This window comes from Ictalurus punctatus, chromosome 11 (assembly GCF_001660625.3).
Source record: "Ictalurus punctatus breed USDA103 chromosome 11, Coco_2.0, whole genome shotgun sequence".
NCBI lineage: Eukaryota > Metazoa > Chordata > Actinopteri > Siluriformes > Ictaluridae > Ictalurus > Ictalurus punctatus.
In genome coordinates this window covers 2,935,533-2,955,396 of record NC_030426.2, presented here as the reverse complement: position 1 = coordinate 2,955,396, position 19,864 = coordinate 2,935,533, and the positions used below count along the sequence as shown (strand labels likewise).

At 39.8% G+C, this 19,864-nt stretch overlaps 1 protein-coding gene across 7 annotated transcripts in view; it reads left to right on the top strand.

Annotated features, from left to right (window-relative positions):
* chl1b (cell adhesion molecule L1-like b) overlaps window positions 1-19,864 on the top strand; it is a 115,339-nt gene that overhangs the window by 75,365 nt on the left and 20,110 nt on the right. For all 7 annotated transcript variants that reach the window (XM_017479998.3, XM_053683505.1, XM_053683503.1 and 4 more), the window contains exons 12-20: window positions 914-1,025; window positions 2,458-2,624; window positions 8,478-8,637; window positions 8,736-8,860; window positions 9,782-9,883; window positions 10,536-10,733; window positions 11,048-11,118; window positions 16,072-16,294; window positions 18,791-18,906. In XM_017479998.3, coding sequence (XP_017335487.1) covers window positions 914-1,025; window positions 2,458-2,624; window positions 8,478-8,637; window positions 8,736-8,860; window positions 9,782-9,883; window positions 10,536-10,733; window positions 11,048-11,118; window positions 16,072-16,294; window positions 18,791-18,906 — 1,274 coding nt within the window. The remainder of the gene's footprint in view (window positions 1-913; window positions 1,026-2,457; window positions 2,625-8,477; window positions 8,638-8,735; window positions 8,861-9,781; window positions 9,884-10,535; window positions 10,734-11,047; window positions 11,119-16,071; window positions 16,295-18,790; window positions 18,907-19,864) is intronic.

Genomic DNA, 19,864 nt, shown 5'->3' with positions numbered 1-19,864 from the left:
AATGGCCAGAACATTTATTGTATAAGAGAGATACAGCAGATCACCCATTTGGCAGAGAGTCATGGTAGGAGTTCAGGTCAAAGGGGCAGATATTGGTGTCTGACTGATAATACTGAGCAACAGAAAGTCAATTTGAGTGCAGGACAACAGAGCCCCAGTGCTTTTCTTTTTTGTGACATCGACTCCAGCAATGGATCATAAAATCAGGTCACATAACTACCAGATGACTACTAAGTGCCTCCCCCCCAGTTTTTTTCCTTGCAGTTAAAACTGATGGAATATGTTAATCATTAGATCTAGATAGGTAACGCAATGGGGAATCCTGAACACACTATTTTAGCAGGGCATTCTTCTCTGAAGTAAGTGTTACCCACCAGCTTGCTTTTAGTATTTTCTTACCCAATAATACATCGTTATTTGTTGTGTGTGAGATCTGTCTAAGGCAGTGGTCACCAACCTGGTCCCTGCAGGTTTCATCTCCAAAATCTAACACACCTGTTTTATCAAGTATTTCTTAAGGCAACCATGAGATGGTCAAGTGGGCATGAGTATGGTTGGAGCTAAAGTCTTCAGGAAGGTAGATCTCCAGCAACAGGGTTGGTGACCACTGGTCTAAGGCTGTCACTCATCTGTGTACACAAATGTATGAGAGATGAAGATCATAGGACAGAGACAAAAATTGTTATTTACAAAAATCTGATATTTTACACCATTTGTCTAATTGTAACTCTCAGGTCAGAATAAGCATAATCTCAGTCATATCATTATGACTATTTTAAAAAGCACTAATTAAATTAATTATGATGAATTAGTATTTATACTGTTAAACATTTACGAAAAAAATTAAGTGGGATATTTTGGCGCAAGCACCTCATAAGAATTAAACACACAATGTTGTTTTTTCCTTTTATAGACCTGCGACCACTGATTTTGACAGAAGATAATCTTCAGTATTCAGCAGTGGAAGGAAAGCAAGTGATCATGCACTGCAGGGTGTTCAGCTCACCACCCTCAGCTATCATCTGGTGAGCAAAGTTCACCTTCTGAAAACTCAATACAATTGACCAGTCAAAAAAATAAGACTGCATTAGCTACAGTACAGTATGTATTACAAGACAGTATATTTGGTGCCTCAAGATGGGGGACAGCAGTGGTCACATGGTGTAAACAATTTGTTTGTGTTTGTACAGTGCACGTATTTTATCAGTGGGGAATACAGCAAGGTTTTTCAAAATGCATCAACCAAGATAAACAAGATTCTGTTGCATAGGTGCGACAGGGGAACATATTCTGAGCTAATCAGTCTATAGGCACTAGTTATGATGATTGTGATGGTAAGATGTACTGTATATTTGCAAGGTTGTGTGTGTGTGTACTAAGTCATTAGAGACATGCAGGAGTAGATTTGTGACACAAGGGAATATAGCTGTTTTGTGTAAATATAAATATACTCCAAGTTATTATCCAATTTATTAAATGAAGCAGGATCCAAATAATTCACTAATGATTAGTAAAATAGAACACAAATGTAATGTATGAAATAGCATCTCCAATGAGAGAATTCTTAACATTATCAAAAAAATTGCAATTTGCACTTTGTCATTATTCACTATAAGGCTACAACTGCCTAATTAGAAATGTAAGAATAATTCAATAAAAAGAGAAATGTGTTTAGTAACAAATGACCATAGGTAATTAGCAATCACTTACAACCAATATAACTGAAAGAGGTCATTTTCATGTATACATTTATATTTCATGCATTGTCATGAATCGTGACGGAGCAGAGATAGGACGGATGCAAGTGCAGGATGAACAGTTGTTTATTTGAAAGAGAGACAGGCAGACAAATCCAAAACGTAATCCATAAACATGCAAGAGGTCAGGCGATTGGCAAACAGGCATAGACGGGGCAAGGCAGGAATCTAGGTCGTGGTCACGGAAAACAGGGTCGATAAACAAAACAAGAAACGAACTATGACGAGGGACTGGAAGCGGATAATCCAGCGCAAACTAACTCTAAACATGGACCGTGACTATGACTACGATACGAACTAAACTAACTCTAAAGTATTAATCTTCCGCGTTGTGTGCTGGGAGGCGCGCGGTATATATGCGGACATGATCAGCATCTAAACCGCAAGCAGCTGAGAGCAATTCAGACCCACGTGAAATCCCAGCCAATGACAGAACAGGGAGGAGACATGACAGAAACATAAACAAAGCACACGTGTCCAGATGTCATTACAGTCAACAACGGAAAAGCAGGTGCTCGCGCATTCGCGCTTAGAGCACGCTGCTTCAAGGGGGAATCGTGACAGGCATGAGGGAGATATGAATGTATACTAATTTGTAGCATCACACACAAATGTTCAAACAATGAATTTGCCCCATAGGTATGTGTATAAAGGTTATTCACTTATTTCTTTGTGTGATTATATATTTCTTTGTTTTCAGGAGCAAGGATGACAACGCTAATGCCTTAGAGGGATCAAGGTTCTTCATACACGCAAATGGGTCACTGGAGATCCACAGCGTGAAGGGGGAGGATGATGGCGAGTACACATGTGTCACTGAAAACTCTGAGGGCAAACTGGCCATCACTGCTAAGCTGGAGGTTAAAGGTGAGATCTTAGATCTTTTCATAACTCTCTGCAGATTTAATTTCATACCTAATTTTGGAACAAATAATTAATGCATAACAGTGAATGCAAATTATCTGTAATATGTTGCAGTCTCACTTGCATAAGGATAATTAGGGGTTAGGGGAGGTATTATCTAGCACAGGAAATTAAACTCAGATTAGGAATCATGATAGAAACTTATCAAGAAAGAAATGGTTCATTTTACTCCTTAACGTAGGCTGTCAATATTTACAGTGAAGATGGATAGTCTATTATGCTGCCTCATGCATTGCTTATGCTGCAGTTTGGTAGGAGGATTAGTTTTTGTCCACCATTTTAGTATATTACAATGTAGATACATTTCTGAGCCATGTGGTTCTGGTAGGTTGCACTACAGCATTTCAGATGGTCTTATTCATAAAATCCTGGCTGATTTTTTTTTTTTATTCTGGTAGGGAAAATAAAATAATTAAAGTGTTGCCTGACCGTCAGGAGAAACATTTTTTCATTGTGTCGTAATATAGTCTGTCTTCAACTGACAAAAGGATCAGTGCTGTAATGACTGGCTTACAGATGTGGCCATTAAAAGCATGCGTCAAAGGAAACGGGATCCTACAATTTCATGCGGCATCACACAGAATCACGCTCATGCTGCAGGCACAGGAAAAACAAGACCAGTAGGGGTCAGCCATGTTTCATTTGAATAAGCACGGCTTGCTAGCAGACAGTAGTTCTGCCTGGACATATACTGTATACATATTTATTGTCTTACCAACCAAACGGTGCTGTTTTTTGTTGTCACGATTGGAGGTTGAGACAGATGCAAGTGTAGAAGTATAAAGTTCAATAAATAACCAAACAAAATACAAAGACACTATGACTATGAAGCAAAACATGGTGGCAAAGTTTAAACATAAACTAAAGAACAAAACACAGCTACATTGTCAAAGACAAATGTAAGACAAGGAATGCAGTGCAAACAGTGGCTATATACATGAGTGCTCGTTAACAGAAACGGGATTCAGGTGCAGGTGGTCATGTGACTATGATGCAGTGGCTGCTGGGAACTGGCGTTCAGAGTTCCTCCTCTGATACCTGACACTTGTACTGAAGCCTGTGGATCTGTGAACCTCTCTTAGAACCATTTTGAAACAATCAGCAGAGCACATTAAACGCTGGTGAGCCTGAAAAAAAATGGAATGTGTGGTCGGTTAGATTTAAGAAAAAATATTATGTATGGTTTACATAAAAATATTACATTTCTCATTAAAACTTATGATAAACCTAATTTAAACAGGTTTCTAATTACAAGAGTGAGCATGGTCGAGTCACGTAGTATAGGTAACTATAGTATTTAAGTTAATGTGACTAGGTTATTTTTTTCACTGTAGAAAGTTCCTCAATGTAACGTTGAATTAATTCCATCTGCTCCTATTTTGCCAATGGAAACATTTGTTCTTTTCTTAGATTAAATAGTTTGACTATTTAAAAACTGGTTTAAAGTGAACACAGAAGACCACACACTGAACAAAAGCCCCTTGAATTTACTTAATTCAAATTCATACATCGGTTCCACATTATTGAATTGAGTTAATTTGTTTTTGTACATCAAACATGACTTGATCATATATTTTCACAGCCCTGAAATAAATTTAACTTCATTTGAGCTGAGAATTGAACCCCGGTTGCTGACAGTCTGCAACAGCCACAAAACCACTGTGTTACTCTACCACACACTGTTTACCCATGTTAATTTAAATTCTATAGTTATAGTACCTGTACTGTGTAAATTGGTCAAAATGAAACCAAATATTGAAACATTTTATGTATTAATTTAAACATGTGGCAACATTTATCAGATATGTTGTTAAAGAAAGACCATATTCACAAGGTGATTTACATATCCTGATTATTACAGATACTCAGAGGTGGGTAGTAACATGCTACATTTACTTCATTATATTTACTTCAGTAACTTTAAAAAAAAAAAAAAAAAAGACTTTTAATAGTTAACTGGCCATACTTATACTCGTATTCAAGTTCATCTTTAATCACAAAAATGTATTCTTACTTTGCTACATTCGGTGGTGTTCCTCCATTACAGTTAATTATTAATGAATATATGTAGTTTTAATAATTAATTTAAATGACATATAATGAGGTCCCAACCCTTGCGATACGCTGCAGTGGTCTGACACAAAAACTGCTCATGTTTTTAGAATTCTGGAAAGAGGGAAGAAGTGAGCGTGTCAGGACACACACACATACACACACAGAGTTCTCCATTCATATTTACAGACCTCCATAAGGATGGCAGCACCAGAAACCTGTTCTATTTTTACCCCATGCACCCCATGCATGGCACAGGGCCATAATTTCAAACTTTCCCTTTGCTGAAAGAAAAGGCGCCTGTGGGTGTTTCCAGCTAAAAAAAAAAAAAAAAAACAAAAAAAAAAACAGGAAGACACAACAACAACTGTCAGCATCAACATATAAAAATTGGTACAATGTAAATAAAAACAGAATGCAATGATTTGCAAATCTCATAAACCCATATTTTATTCAAAATTGAATGTAGAAAACATAAAATGTTTAAACTGAGGAAATGTAATGTACCATTTTAAGCGAAAAATAAGGTCATTTTGAATTTGATGGCAGCCAAAAAAAGATTGGTGAACCTCTGCCCGTCTTTACTTCTGAGAGACTTTGCCTCTCTGAGATACTCTTTTTATACCCAATCATGTTACTGACAGTGCTGGAAGGGGAACTGGTACAGCTTAGAGTCATGACCATCTCTCTATACCAGGGGTGCAAAATTAGAATTCAAAGAGGTCCAGTGACTAATATTTTCTTCTCCCAAAGGTCCAAACCATTAACATGTCTAATGTGCGCTATGATTTGGGGGCATGTGTTGTTCTTGTATATGTATAGCTAATAAACAAAGTACTACATTTCAGTAACATTTCAACAATATTTATTGTACATTTTCAATTCAGACACATTAAACATGAGGTAAAATCAATATGCAGCCTAACCATAAAGAAACATAAGCCATTCACAAATATTTCAAGCAAAACAAGACTGCATCTTCACAAAAAAATAACAAAAGTGCCTGTTGGGCAATGAATGCGTGGGAGAGGATTCTGGTGGACCAATCATACTGGGCTTTGAGTTCGTTTATTTTGCGTGCCTTCACCTCAGACTGCTGTGGATATGTTTGCTCAAAAGATCTGTACTTTGTCTCGTAGTGGCGCTTCACGTCGGCACTTTTCATAAAAGCCATGGTCTCTGAACATAACAGGCAGAGTAGTTTGACATTCGCTGCTGGAAGGATAGGCAAAGAAAAAAAATAAATAATGCATAGCCACTTAGGGATTTCGTAGGATTGGCTTCAGCAACAAGTAAATTCGTTGTGTTTTTGAAGAGGATGAATCCTGCAACTTATTGACGCGTGGATCTTCCCTTCCCCCCAACTATTATCAACTCTCAGCAGTGCTTCTCTTTGAGTAAAATGCTTTTGCCTCCATTGCGATGTCATAGACTGCAAATACAGACAAATAACTTGACCTGGATAGAATTTATATGACTCTCCATGTTTTATACTTCTGCTCCTCCCTTTCAATTTGATGAGCCAAAAGATGATAAGATTACTTAAAGATGATAATTGCTTATTAAACACCCAGTACATTTGCATGTGAATCCAAAGCTACTCAAGCTACAGTAAGTAAGCATATGCATTTTACTCCATGGATTGCCCAATTAAACAAACTGCATTCCTTTAAAAAAAAAAAAAAAAAAAAAGTAATTGTAAAATAATGTAAAAACCAAGCCTTTTGCAGTTTTCCCACTCCAGCATTCAACAATAATATGAAAAAATTGTCATTCATCCATTTGGCCTAGGTATAAAAACCCATCTGGAGAACAGACACACTTCTGAAAAGTTCCTCAATGGGATCTCAAAAAGCCTAAAATCCATCTAAATTTAACAAGGAACCAATAATCCAAAACGCATCCAAATGATTTCCATCAACAGTTCTGGACACAAGAGCAGTATAACCACAACATATCCCAATATACATAGATGGATCTAAATCTGGAAATAAAGTGGCAGCAGCTTTTGCAACAAACCAACTGTGTCAAACCAACTGTGTAAATGCATCCCTGACCAAAGTTCAGTTTTCACTGCAGAAGCAAACGCTCTACTACTTGCACTGAAGTTTATTGAGTCTGCTCCACAAAAGCATTTTTAATAATAACTGATTCAAAATCGTGTCTTGAAGCATTGGAAGCTACTAAAAACTGATCACCCAACAATCGTGAAGATTTTAATCAAACTGTCATCTCTTGAAGCAATTAATATTATTTTCTGCTGGGTACCAGGACACTTAGGAATCTCTGGTAACGAGCAAGCAGACAGCTGCAAGAGAATCACTAGCTACTGAACCTGTAAAATGCCCTATACCTTCCACAGATCTGAAACCAACTCTGAATGCATATATCAACAACAAGTGGCAGTCAGAGTGGGATCAATGTCTAAACAACAGATTACGAGAAATGAAACTTGTTGTTGGGACAACATGTTTTCCCTTTTAATAATCACTGGGATCAAGTCATTTACACACAATGCTGGATCGGTCATACAAGACATAGAAGGAACTGACAGAAATGGCATACAATAATTATATCAACAGACTGTAAAGTTCTTCCAGCCATGGTTGTGTCAGGGTGGACACACTGGCATGTAGCAGATAATTTCCAATCTTTCAATAACTTTATCTAGTATATTATGTATCCTGTTTAGATTTGCTGAAAAAACCCCAAATGTGACTTAACAATAATTTGGAATTGTAGTTCATTTCTACATTAAAGATTAAGAACACAGACTTGACCCATTTTGTGTTATTTCATACAGCAGCTTTGCTGACAGTAATATTATTCTAAAATGTGAAAAAAATATTTTGAATATGTTTAAAAACTGACAAGTAGTGTACTTAAAAACTTGATTTAACTTTACCTTTATTAAATAAACTTTGTTTCTTTTGAACAATGCAGAAATGTGTATAAAAAAACGTTAATTTTAATAAAATAAAATCATGGTGCAGCGAACGCTCACTCCCTTGAAGCACTGAGAATGATGTAATCCTCTGGGCTTCACTGAGCTTTTTTCAGTGTGTGGACTTCTATGTTCACTTTAAACCAGTTTTTTGTTTAAAATAATAAAACTAGGGGGAAAAAAAATCTAAGGAAAGAACTAAAGTTTCCATTGGCAAGAAAGAAGATGGAATTCATTAATGTTACCTTGAGGAACTTTCTACAGTGAGAAACCCCCACTCATTTAAAAAACATTAAACTGGGCTGGGGCTCAAACCCCAATCACTGATGCACAAAACCTGCATGTTACCACTGAGATATCCTAGTACACGTAATATTACCTATTTAAATACTGTAGTTATTGTATACTTAAATCTTGTAATTAGAAACTTGTTTAAATTAGGTTTATCATAAGTTTTGATGAGAAACGTAGCATTTTTATGTGAACCATTCGACCACACTCCATTTTTTATTGTGCTGTGTTCAGCTACTATATGTTGTTCCATGCGCCACCTGGTGGTTATTGTGTGAAGCACAACAAATTAATTTAAATTCTTATAACCATCCCTGCATTATATCGCGTGATCACACGTGACAAATCGCTTGAAAAAACACGCATTCTTAAAGGACACATCTGTAAGTGGTTTGATTTAATTCATTCAGCTGCATCTAATGCAATTGTTTAAAGTTTAGAGAAAAAAAACAAAAACTTATATTATCTGAAATATGTTCAAGTTTAGTGATATTTTTTCACTCTTTCAGCTCCCACCAAGATAGTGAATTCTCCTCAGGACCAGCGTGTTTTGGTAGGCACCACAGTTCAATTCTCATGTCAGGCTGAAGTAGATCCATCCTTCAGTGAGGATTATGAGATGATCTGGGAAAAAGATGGCATCCCTCTCAACGACAGTGAAAGCACTGGGTAAAATGCTTGAGAGTTCCAATTCTTGATCAGTGTGGTGAATGAATGCCCTGGATGTCTTCCTGTTCAATGGATTGCTCTTCTATATTTTTTGACAGTTATTTTGTCGATGGAGAGATGCTGCAGATTGCTAATGTGAGCTTCAGAGACCAGGGTGTGTACGTTTGCATAGCCAGAAGTCCAGCAGATCAGGACAGTGCCATGGCACTGCTTACAGTACTGGGTGAGTGAGAAGATTCAAAAGAGTGCAGCTTGGCATGTGCACCCACCATTAGCAGGCTTCTAAAATATGTAAAGGATTTTTTGTGTGCATCTGTTAATATAGTTTAAATTTTGAATAACTGAAGTGATGGACACACGGTGACTTAGTGGTTAGCACGTTCGCCTCACACCTCCAGGGTCGGGGGTTCCCATGGTGGGAATCGAATCGAATGTGTGTGCGGAGTTTACATGTTCTCCCCGTGCTGTGGGGGTTTCCTCCCCCAGTCCAAAGACATGCATGGTAGGCTGATTGGCGTGTCTAAAGTGTCCATAGTGTATGAATGGGTGTTTGAGTGTGTATGTGAGTGTGCCCTGTGTTGGACTGGCACCCTGTCCAGGGATGCTCCCTGGGATAGGCTCCAGGTTCCCCCGCGACCCTGAAGAAGGAGTAAGCGGTAGAAGATGGATGGATGGATGGATAACTGAAGTGAGGGCTTAGTAGTTAGGCATAGTAGTTAGCATGTTCGCCTCACACCGCCAGGGTTGGGGGTCTGAGAGTTTGCATGTTCGAGAGTTTGCACGTCCTCCCTGTTTGGTTTCCTCCTCCAGTCCAAAGACATGCATGGTAGGCCGATTGGCGTGTGTGAATGTGTATGTGATTGTGCCCTGTGATAGATTGGCACTCTGTCTAGGGTGTACCCTGCCTTGTGCCCGATGCTCCCTAGAATAGGCTCCAGGTTCTCCGTGACCCTGAAGGACAAGTGGTATAGAAAATGGATGGATAACTGAAGTGAATACATGCGATATTAAGCAATTAAAAATGAATTCTACTTCTATAAAATCAAAATAGCTGTGAATCAAAAGGACATCAAATGCTAGCTAGCAAACAGGTCAAGAAGCTCTCCGCCATCAGTGAAGCAATATTTTTGTGCTGTTGTCTCAGGTGTACCGGATGCCCCACAAGGTGTGGTGCTCACTGAACGCAAAGACAGGACTGTGAAACTTAAATGGATCCCAGGAGATGACCATAATAGCACTACCACAGGTAATAAGGTCACCTTCTACCTGCCGTAGTTTGTGTATCACCACACATACACAGAATGCACAATATAAATCTATACTCAGTGCAAACAGATGTGAGGAATACAGCTTTGGAAATAAGGACTGAACCTTATACCCTAGAAACCTAATACCAAACTGAATTTATTGAGGGATAAGTTCATGTTGTACATATTTTTAAACATTTTAAGATGATTTTCTCAGGTCCTGAGATAAAGCAAGGATAAAGCACTTACTAAAGGTCAATGAAGAAAATGTATTGTAACACTATATATTTAAAGTGTACTCAAAATGTAACTCATGCACTGTAGTGCTACCATCAGCTTGAAATCTTTAGTACAACTTGAAGAAATCATTTCAATATATATACTGTACAATTAGAAAATCTATGCATTTCTATGTAGCAGTGAACTGAGAAATGTTTGGAAATGTTTTACCTTTAAATTTAACAAATCACTTGTAGCTGACAGTTAATACTAACACTAAAAATGTCAGTGTATTGTATTTTCTTTAATATAATATTACTACAGAAATTCTTAATTCTTGTACATATTCTGCAATATTATTAAATTTGTATAGCTTTTGACAGCATTTTGATGACCTTCTGATTGGTCATCAATTTCTAATTTCTAATCCAGAGTTCATCATCGAATATGAGGAGAGCCAGTGGGACCCAGGCAGGTGGAAGGAGCTGGTGCGAGTGCCTGGAAATCACCACTCAGTTCTGCTGAAGCTCCACGGGCACATAGACTACAGCTTCCGCATCTCAGCAGTGAATGAGGTCGGAAAAGGACGACCGAGTAGAGCCAGTGACAGATACAATACCCCAGCCTCAGGTTTGCATTATCTCCTTCTTTGTCTCTCCCTTTATCAATAATTGATTCTTCTAGAACTGCAAAGCCCAATGCACTGCTCTGACACATTCAAACACATTGTTTTCAAATGCATGGAACTTTCAAATTTTCAGAGCGGTGAGATAATTGATTTCTCCTATTTGTTAAACCTCTGATCCGTTGAATTTCATGAATTTCACAGGCCATCATTTTCTTTCTGTTCCTTCTCTCACTGTTTTCCCTCTCTCCCTCTCGGTCTCTCTTCTGCACTACAAATTTCACTGCCAACAAAATCCATATTTCTGTTCTCTCAAAAGCACCTGACAAGAACCCAGAAAACGTCAAGATAGAAGCTAATTTTCCACACGAAATGCATATCAACTGGAAGGTAGGAGGCCATGTGTTTTGTTATGAAATGCTTTCAAGAGTGACTAGATCCGAAGCGCTGAAGCACAGTTCTATTCCCTCAGAGTAGAAGTAGAGAACAAACAAATCTTATCAGTTTTTTGGCTCGTACTATCCACTTGACTCCGTCACCCCCCCCCCCCCCCCCCCCCCCCCACGCCCCCGGGCAAAAAAAAAGGTTTGCATAGAAAAATGTTATCACCATCATTTTACAGTAGCGAACAAAGGCCTTTGTGAAACAGATCCAAATGTATAAGATTCTAATCCAAGTAAGCAGCCAGAGTCTTTCATTAAAAAGTGAAAGGAGTTGGCAGGATTGAGTAGTATATTCTACATTTTTATTTGAAAAGGTGATTCTGTCCCATTCACTTGGTTATTACTTGGCTTCCTGGCTATGGCAATAGAACTATGCTTCTTGGAATTATGTGCTTCTCTTATTATTAATAGCATGCTTAATTCTGTTTCATTCAGCCTTCTGCTGCCACACCATTTTTAGGGGTGTCAAAGATTCTCTTCACATTTTAACAAAAAGTCAACAGTGAAGTAATTTTATGTCTAGTATACATTTAAAAGCTAGACTGTGGGTCTATAACAGTGAACTTGCTACAGCATGTGAACATCTTCTTACCTTTATAGTGCAGTGTTTTCTAGGAGATATCAGTGATTTATAGAGGAAAGTGTGACCTTAGTGACCTACATGACAATTATTTGTGCTCAGTCTATGTTTTTTCTTTCTTTAATAAACACACGGTGAGTTTCCCCTAGATGCTCCCTTATACAAACATGTCTTCAAAGGTTTCTAACCTATTGATTGGTGCTGTTTGTATACCTTTTCTGTGAGGTGAGGCATAAACAAGAACAAGCAGACAAATCATTAGCCTGAACGAACTTAATTAAAATAAAAACATTCTTTGCAGCTTACAGTGTTGCTTGTGAACCCACAATTTTCTATATTTCTGTATAAATATGACCTAAAACATCATAAGAGTTTCACACAAGTCCTAAAAGTACACAGAGAGAACCCAATTTAACAAATGAGACTTATACTTAGTTTTATTTATTGAGGAAAATTATGCAATATTACGTATCTGTGAGTGGCAAAACTATGTGAACCTCTAGGATTAGCAGTCAATTTGAAGGTGAAATTAGTCAAGTGTTTTCAATTAATGTGATGACAATCAGGTGTGAATGAGCACCATCTATCAAAGTCTGATATTCACAACTCATGTTTGTGGAAGTGTATCATGGCACAAACAAAGGAGATTTCTGAGGACCTTAGAAAGAGTTGTTGATGCTCATTAGGCTGGAAAAGGTTAGAAAACGTAGTCTAAAGAGTTTAGACTCCACCAATCCACAGTCCAATAGATTGTGTACAAATGGAGGAAATTCAAGACCATTGTTATCCTCCACAGGAGTGGTCGCCCATCAAAGATCACTCCAAGAGCAAGACATGTAATAATCTACAAGGTGACAAAGGAACCCAGGGTAACTTCTAAGCACCTAAAGGCCTCTCTCACATTAGCTAATGTTAATGTTCATTACATGTGCATTATGTTTGGAGAAGGGAAACACTGCATTCCAGAATAAGAACCTTATCCCATCTGTGAAACATGATAGTGGTAGTATCATGGTTTGGACTAGTTTTGCTGTATCTAGACCAGGATGGCTTGCCATAATTGATGGAAAAATGAATTCTGAATTATACCAGCAAATTCTAAAAGAAAATGTCAGGACATCTGTCTGTGATCTGAATCTCAAGAGACAGTGGGTCATGCAGCAAGACAACAACCCTAAGCACACAAGTTGTCCTAGCAAAGAATGGTTAAAGAAGAATAAAGTTAATGTTTTGGAATGGCCAAGTCAATGTTCTGACCTGCATGCAATAGAAATATTGTAGAAGAACCTGAAGCAAGCAGTTCATGTGTGGAAACCCACCAACATGCCAGAGTTGAAGCTGTTCTGTACTGATGAATGAGCTAAAATACCTTGGATAATATCCATTAAATTGGATAATAATAAATCCAAAATAAATTGGATCATATACCTCAATAAATATATGACCAAGTATACTATTTTTGTCTCATTTGTTTAATTGGGTTCAAGCATCACTGTCTCTTTCCTAATACTAACTACTACTACATATACTATGATAATCAAAACATACGCTTGGTAAAGTGATAACTCTAATACTTCGCAAAGTGCAAAGAGACACAAGGGGTTTAAATGGCAAATGTAATCAGGGGTGAAACACAAGACAGCTGAGAACAATGATGGAACACTTACAGGAAACTACCAATGACAATACAGGGGTGGAGATAGGACAAAATCCATAACAAAAGCGCGTGTAGAAAGTAATGTCACTGAAGACCCAAAAGCATGCGTTTGCTAAGAGCTCGCGCATCGGCTTGCACTTCAAGCACACGCATCGACCTCGCGCTTCGGGTCTCCGAGCATGCTGCATGGTACAGCGCTGGCTCGAGGGTGCCAGAACACACTCTCCTCCCCTGGTGGCCCTGGCCCTTTGGGCAAAATGCTAAAGAAGTGCCGGGAGACTGAACGGCGTCCTCAGCAGAGCAGGAAGGCAGAACGTCATCCTCCATCGACTCGGAAGGCTGAACTTCGTTGTCCATGTCAGCAGAGTCAGGCGTGAGCAGAACTTGGTTGTCGATGTCAGCAGACTCAGGCCTGAGCAGAGCTTCACTGTCCATGTCAGCAGACTCAGGCGTGAGCAGAAATTGGTTATCCGTGTCAGCAGACTCGGGCTTGAGCAGGACCTGGTTGTCCGTGTCAGCAGACTCGGGCGTGATCAGAACTTGGTTGTCCATATCAGCAGACTCGGGTTGTGATGTCGGCTTCAAGCGTGAGCAGAATCTGGTTGGCCGTGACGTCGGCTTCAGGCGTGAGGAGAACCTGGTTGGTCGTGACGTAGGTCTCAGGCGTGAGCAGAACCTGGTTGGTCATGATGTCTGTTTCAGCCGTGAGCAGAAGCTGGTTGGTCATGACATTGGTTTCACGCATGAGGAGAACTTGGTCAGTCGTTTCAACAGACTCAGGCATGAGCATAACTTGGTTGGTCGTGACGTCAGTTTCAGGCATGAGGAGAACTTGGTTGGTCATGTCAACAGACTCAGGCAAGAGCATAACTTGGATGGTCGTGATGTCGGTCGTAACGACTTGGTGTGGGAGGTCGCCTCGTTGACCTCAGACAGGAATGTGTATTGGGAGGTCGTCTGTTCGACCTTGGACAGGAACTTGGTGTGAAGTCATCTATTTTACCTCAGACAGAAACTTGGCTTGGGAAGCCGTTTCTTCGACCTCAGACAGAAACTTGACTTGGGAAGCCGTCTCCTCGACCTCTTACATAAACTTGGCTTGGGAGCTGTCTCTTCGACCTCGGGCAGGAACATGGCTTGGGAGGTCACCCCGTTGACCTCTAGCAGGAATTTTACTTTATGCTGGAGCTCTGGACATGAGACAACCTCGTGGGTCTCAGGCTGGATCTCTGGGGATGAGAGCGCCTTGTGGGTCTCATGCTGGAGCTCTGGGGGTGAGACCGCCTTGTGGGTCTCATGCTGGAGCTCTGGGGGTGAGACCGCCTTGTGGGTCTCCTGCTGGAGCTCTGGGGATGAGGCCGCTTCATGGGCCTCAGTCTGGAGCTCTGGAGATGAAACCGCTTTGCGAGCCTCGGGTTGGAGCTCTGGGGATGAGAACGCCCCGTGGATCTCATGCTGGAGCTCTGCAAGTGAGACTACCTCATGGGTCTCAGGTTGGAGCTCTGGAGGTGAGGTCGTCACATTGACCTCTAGCAGGAACTTGACTTTATGCTGGAGCTCTGGAGATGAGACCGCTTTGTGGGCTTCAGCTTGGAGCTCTGGGGATGAGACCACCCCATGGGTCTCATGCTGGAGCTCTGCAAGTGAGACTACCTCGTGAGTCTCAGGTTGGAGCTCTGGAGATGAGGTCGCCACGTTGACCTCTAGCAGGAACTTGACTTTATGCTGGAGCTCTGGAGATGAGACCACCTTGTGGGTCTCATGCTGGAGCTCTGCAGGAGAGACTACCTTGTGGGTCTCAGGTTGGAGCTCTGGAGATGAGGTCGCCATGTTGACCTCTGGCTGGAGCTCAGCATGTGGAACCTAATAAGCTAATATTCAATAAATTAGTCTTATTTATAGATTGTGGGGTGTTAAATATTGTGTCAAAATGATAAAATAACAAGACAATAACTTGAAATAATGAGTTAGTTAATCAAAATGACATGATATCTTTAAATAAGGAGACATTAAGTTGAAATACTGACATAATATCCTGAAATAACTGAGAAATATTGAATAATACATTTCAAGGCAAAATGACAACACAGCAAGGAAAAAAGATATTTTTTCCCAATAATTTGCAGTTCAGATTAATTTTCCATACATGAAATTAATTAAATAATAAATGTCTTCATTTAGATTACATAAAAATCAAAGCACTGTTTTCAACTTTTCCTCAAATTTCAATTATATTCAGCAATTTTTTTACATTGTTTTGAGTTATTAAGCTTTAAATTCAAATGTCAGTCTGGCTAGAATTATAGTATCCAAATAATAATAATAATAATAATAATAATAATAATAATAATAATAACTATATGTTAGTAGTTGTAATTGATAGCAGTTGATAGTGATCTCCACTGCTGTAATGTAATTAAAAAGAAAAAGAAGACACAAGCAAAAAGTGTGGCCCTGTGTAACTATGCTACAGATCCTTCTTTCAGAACCATGAAATCAGAATCATATTTAGCTAAATTTGCCACTTCCATGGAATTTGATTTGTCACCTGCTCACACTGAGAGATGTTGTACCAAGATTGATTGCTTTATATGGAAACCAATTAAACTTGGTTTGCATAATGGATACAATAATAACCAACAGCCCATTCTATAATTTTCTAGCCCTTGTCCCCCATGGAACACAACGGTCCTGGTTTGGAGTACAGAGTGAGCTACCGACGACAGGATGTGGAAGAGGAGTGGCAGGAGCACATGGTAAAGAGGCACTCATTTGTGGTGAAGAACACGCCAACATTTGTCCCTTACGAAGTTAAGATCCAAGCCAAGAATCATGCTGGCTGGGCTCCTGAACCTGAAACCATAGTCGCCTATTCAGGAGAAGACTGTAAGTACATGGCACACATTTTTTTATACACATGGGCGTGAACTCAAACAAGCAGTTAACATTTTGCCTATAATAACATTTGGCATGTTTTACAAAATTGGAAAAGTTTGCGAGAGAGTGTCCATCTCTATCTCTTATCTTTTTATTAATAGAAAATACTTTGTCAACAATATCCCCACCCCAACCAAAGTACAGTATCTCACAAAAGTGAGTACACCCCTCACATTTTTGTAAACATTTGATTATATCTTTTCATGTGACAACACTGAAGAAATGACACTTTGCTACAATGTAAAGTAGTGAGTGTACAGCTTGTGTAACAGTGTAAATTTGCTGTCCCCTCAAAATAACTCAACACACAGCCATTAATGTCTAAACCGCTGGCAACAAAAGTGAGTACTCCCCTAAATGAAAATGTCCAAATTGGGACCAAAGTGTCAATATTTTGTGTGGCCACCATTATTTTCCAGCACTGCCTTAACCCTCTTGGGCATGGAGTTCACCAGAGCTTCACAGGTTGCCATTGGAGTCCTCATCATGGAGCTGGTGGATGTTAGAGACCTTTTGCTCCTCCACCTTCCGATTCAGGAGGCCCCACAGATGATCAATAGGGTTTAGGTCTGGAGACATGCTTGGCCAGTCCATCACCTTCACCCTCAGCTTCTTTAGCAAGGCAGTGGTCGTCTTGGAGGTGTGTTTGGGGTCGTTATCATTCTGGAATACTGCCCTGCGGCCCAGTCTCCGAAGGGAGGGGATCATGCTCTGCTTCTGTATGTCACAGTACATGTTGGCATTCATGGTTCCCTCAATGAACTGTAGCTCCCCAGTGCCGGCAGCACTCATGCAGCCTCAGACCATGACACTCCCGGCATCATGCTTGACTGTAGGGAAGACACACTTGTCTTTGTACTCCTCACCTGGTTGCCGCCACACACGCTTGACACCATCTAAACCAAATAAGTTTATCTTGGTCTCATCAGACCACAGGACATGGTTCCAGTAATCCATGTCCTTAGTCTGCTTGTCTTCAGCAAACAGTTTGCGGGCTTTCTTGTGCATCATCTTTAGAAGAGGCTTCCTTCTGGAACAACAGCCATGCAGACCAATTTGATGCAGTGTGTGGTGTATGGTCTGAGCACTGACAGGCTGACCCCCCACCCCTTCAACTCATATGTCTATTTCCCAAACACAACCTCTGGATATGACGCTGAGTACGTGCACTCGACTTCTTTGGTTGACCATGGCGAGGCCTGTTCTGAGTGGAACCTGTCCTGTTAAACCGCTGTATGGTCTTGTCCACCATGCTGCAGCTCAGTGTCAGGGTCTTGGGAATCTTCTTATAGCCTAGGCCATCTTTATGTAGAGCAACAGTTCTTTTTTTCAGATCCTCAGAGAGTTCTTTGCCATGAGGTGCCATGTTGAATTCCAGTGACACCAAATTTAACACACCTACTCCCCATTCACACCTGAGACCTTGTAACAATAACAAGTCACATGACACCGGGGAGGGAAAATAGCTAATTGGGCCCAATTTGGACATTTTCACTTAGGGGTGTACTCACTTTTGTTGCCAGCGTTTTAGACATTAATGGCTGTGTGTTGAGTTATTTTGAGGGGACAGCAAATTTACACTGTCACACAAGTTGTACACTCACTACTTTACATTGTAGCAAAGTGTCATTTCTCCAGTGTTGTCACATGAAAAGATATATAAAATAAAATATTTACAAAAATGTGAGGGGTTTACTCACTTTTGTGAGATACTGCATGTGTTAGAAGAATATAAACAAGCCTGGAGAAGAGTAACCTGTTGAAAAAAAAATAGAGTCTCCACTTTACATAATTATTCGCCTGCTTGACCTTATTGTGGATATTAAATAGTACACGGGGTGGAGGGGTGGGGGATGATTTCCCACGTCAAAGCTTTGTAGTCTTCAGCAGACTGACAAATGAAATGCAATAGTGTCTGTGAGCTATTCTGTATTTTCAGCTCAAATTATCCATCTTGCTTTCAGATTTCTTTTGGAGTTTACCTCCTAACTGTATCTCATTGCTCACATGTGTTGTTTAAGTTTGTGTTATCTCTCTATTCCTTTCTCTTGTCTTTATCTGCCTTGCTAACACTCTCACCCTCAGCGTGTGTTTGCTAAATCTGTTTTGTTGTTGCATTGAAACTCCTCTTATTAGTAGCAATTGGCCATGTTAAAGTAGTGAAACAGACTCAGGCTTTAAATAGTAAATAGCGTTTTACTGTATAGAGAAACCATTTTCAGTGTTTTGAAAATTGGCACAGTCACCTATCCCATTTTGGAAATTATGCCACACTTTTATGACTGTCTGTATAGTATATCTGCAGCTGGAGCTTTTTCAGTCATTATCCTGACACTGAAAGAGCTAATGTAGCTTTGGAATACTTATATGGGGCTTTTATTTTTATTTGGTGTGTGTGTGTGTGTGTGTGTGTGTGTGTGTGTGTGTGTGTGTGTACTACTGCAGTCCCATCAGCAGCACCAGAGGATGTAGCAGTGGAGGCAATGAACAACACAGTGGTGAAGGTCAGCTGGAAACGCATTCACAAGGACAAATTGCACGGACATCTGGGAGGCTACATGGTAATCCCTCACCCATGCCCTTTCTGATTTCCAGTCCTCACTTAAAGGCCCACTATCCCTTGTGTGACCCTGGGTTGTATCTTCTATTATGACAGCTGACTCTTCCAAAACCATCTCTAATGGTACATTCACAGCTACAGGCTCTTGACTAAACCCCAAATAAATAGCCTTGTAGTTTATTTAGTTTAATCTTTATTTCTTTTAGGCTTGTCCCTCATACTGTGCTGAGGAACTGATTAACTCAGAATGAGGGTATATTTTCAGTGTTCTTGTAAGACACTTATGAAAGGCAATAAATACGGATTTTAATAAAACATTTTGAAGATGAATAATAAATATTTGATTATATATGGTGCTTATCATTAAATCAAAGATCCTTGAAGTACATTATACACAATGCCCATATACACTCACTGGCCACTTTAATAGAAGCACCGGTAAACATGGTCATTCATTCAATTATCCAGTCAGCCAATCCTGTGGTTGAACTCAATATAGTATTTCAGAATTTGCACACACATCAGTCAATAGAGGTTACATGGAATGCAACGAAACACTAAAAAACATCCAGTTGATGAGAGAGTTCAGAGACTGGTTTGAGCTGATTGGAAGGCTACAGTAACTCAAATAACCACTCTTTACAATCGTCATGAGCAGAAAAGGATCTCCGAATGCAAAACATGCAGAAGATGGATGGGCTACAACATCAGAAGACCACATCAACATCCACTCCTGTCAACCAAGAACTAGAATCTGAGGCTACAGTGGACACAGGTTCACCGAAATTGGATGGTTGATGATTGGAAAAATGACACATTGTCTGATTGCTAAAGTATCCTGTTACTTTAGGTCTGTACCAAAGTGTCACCTCTTTAGCCATGCCCCCCTTGTCTCACAGAATTGGAGACATCTTGTTTTTTAACAGTCTGTGCCCTTCACCTAATGGCACACTTTCCCC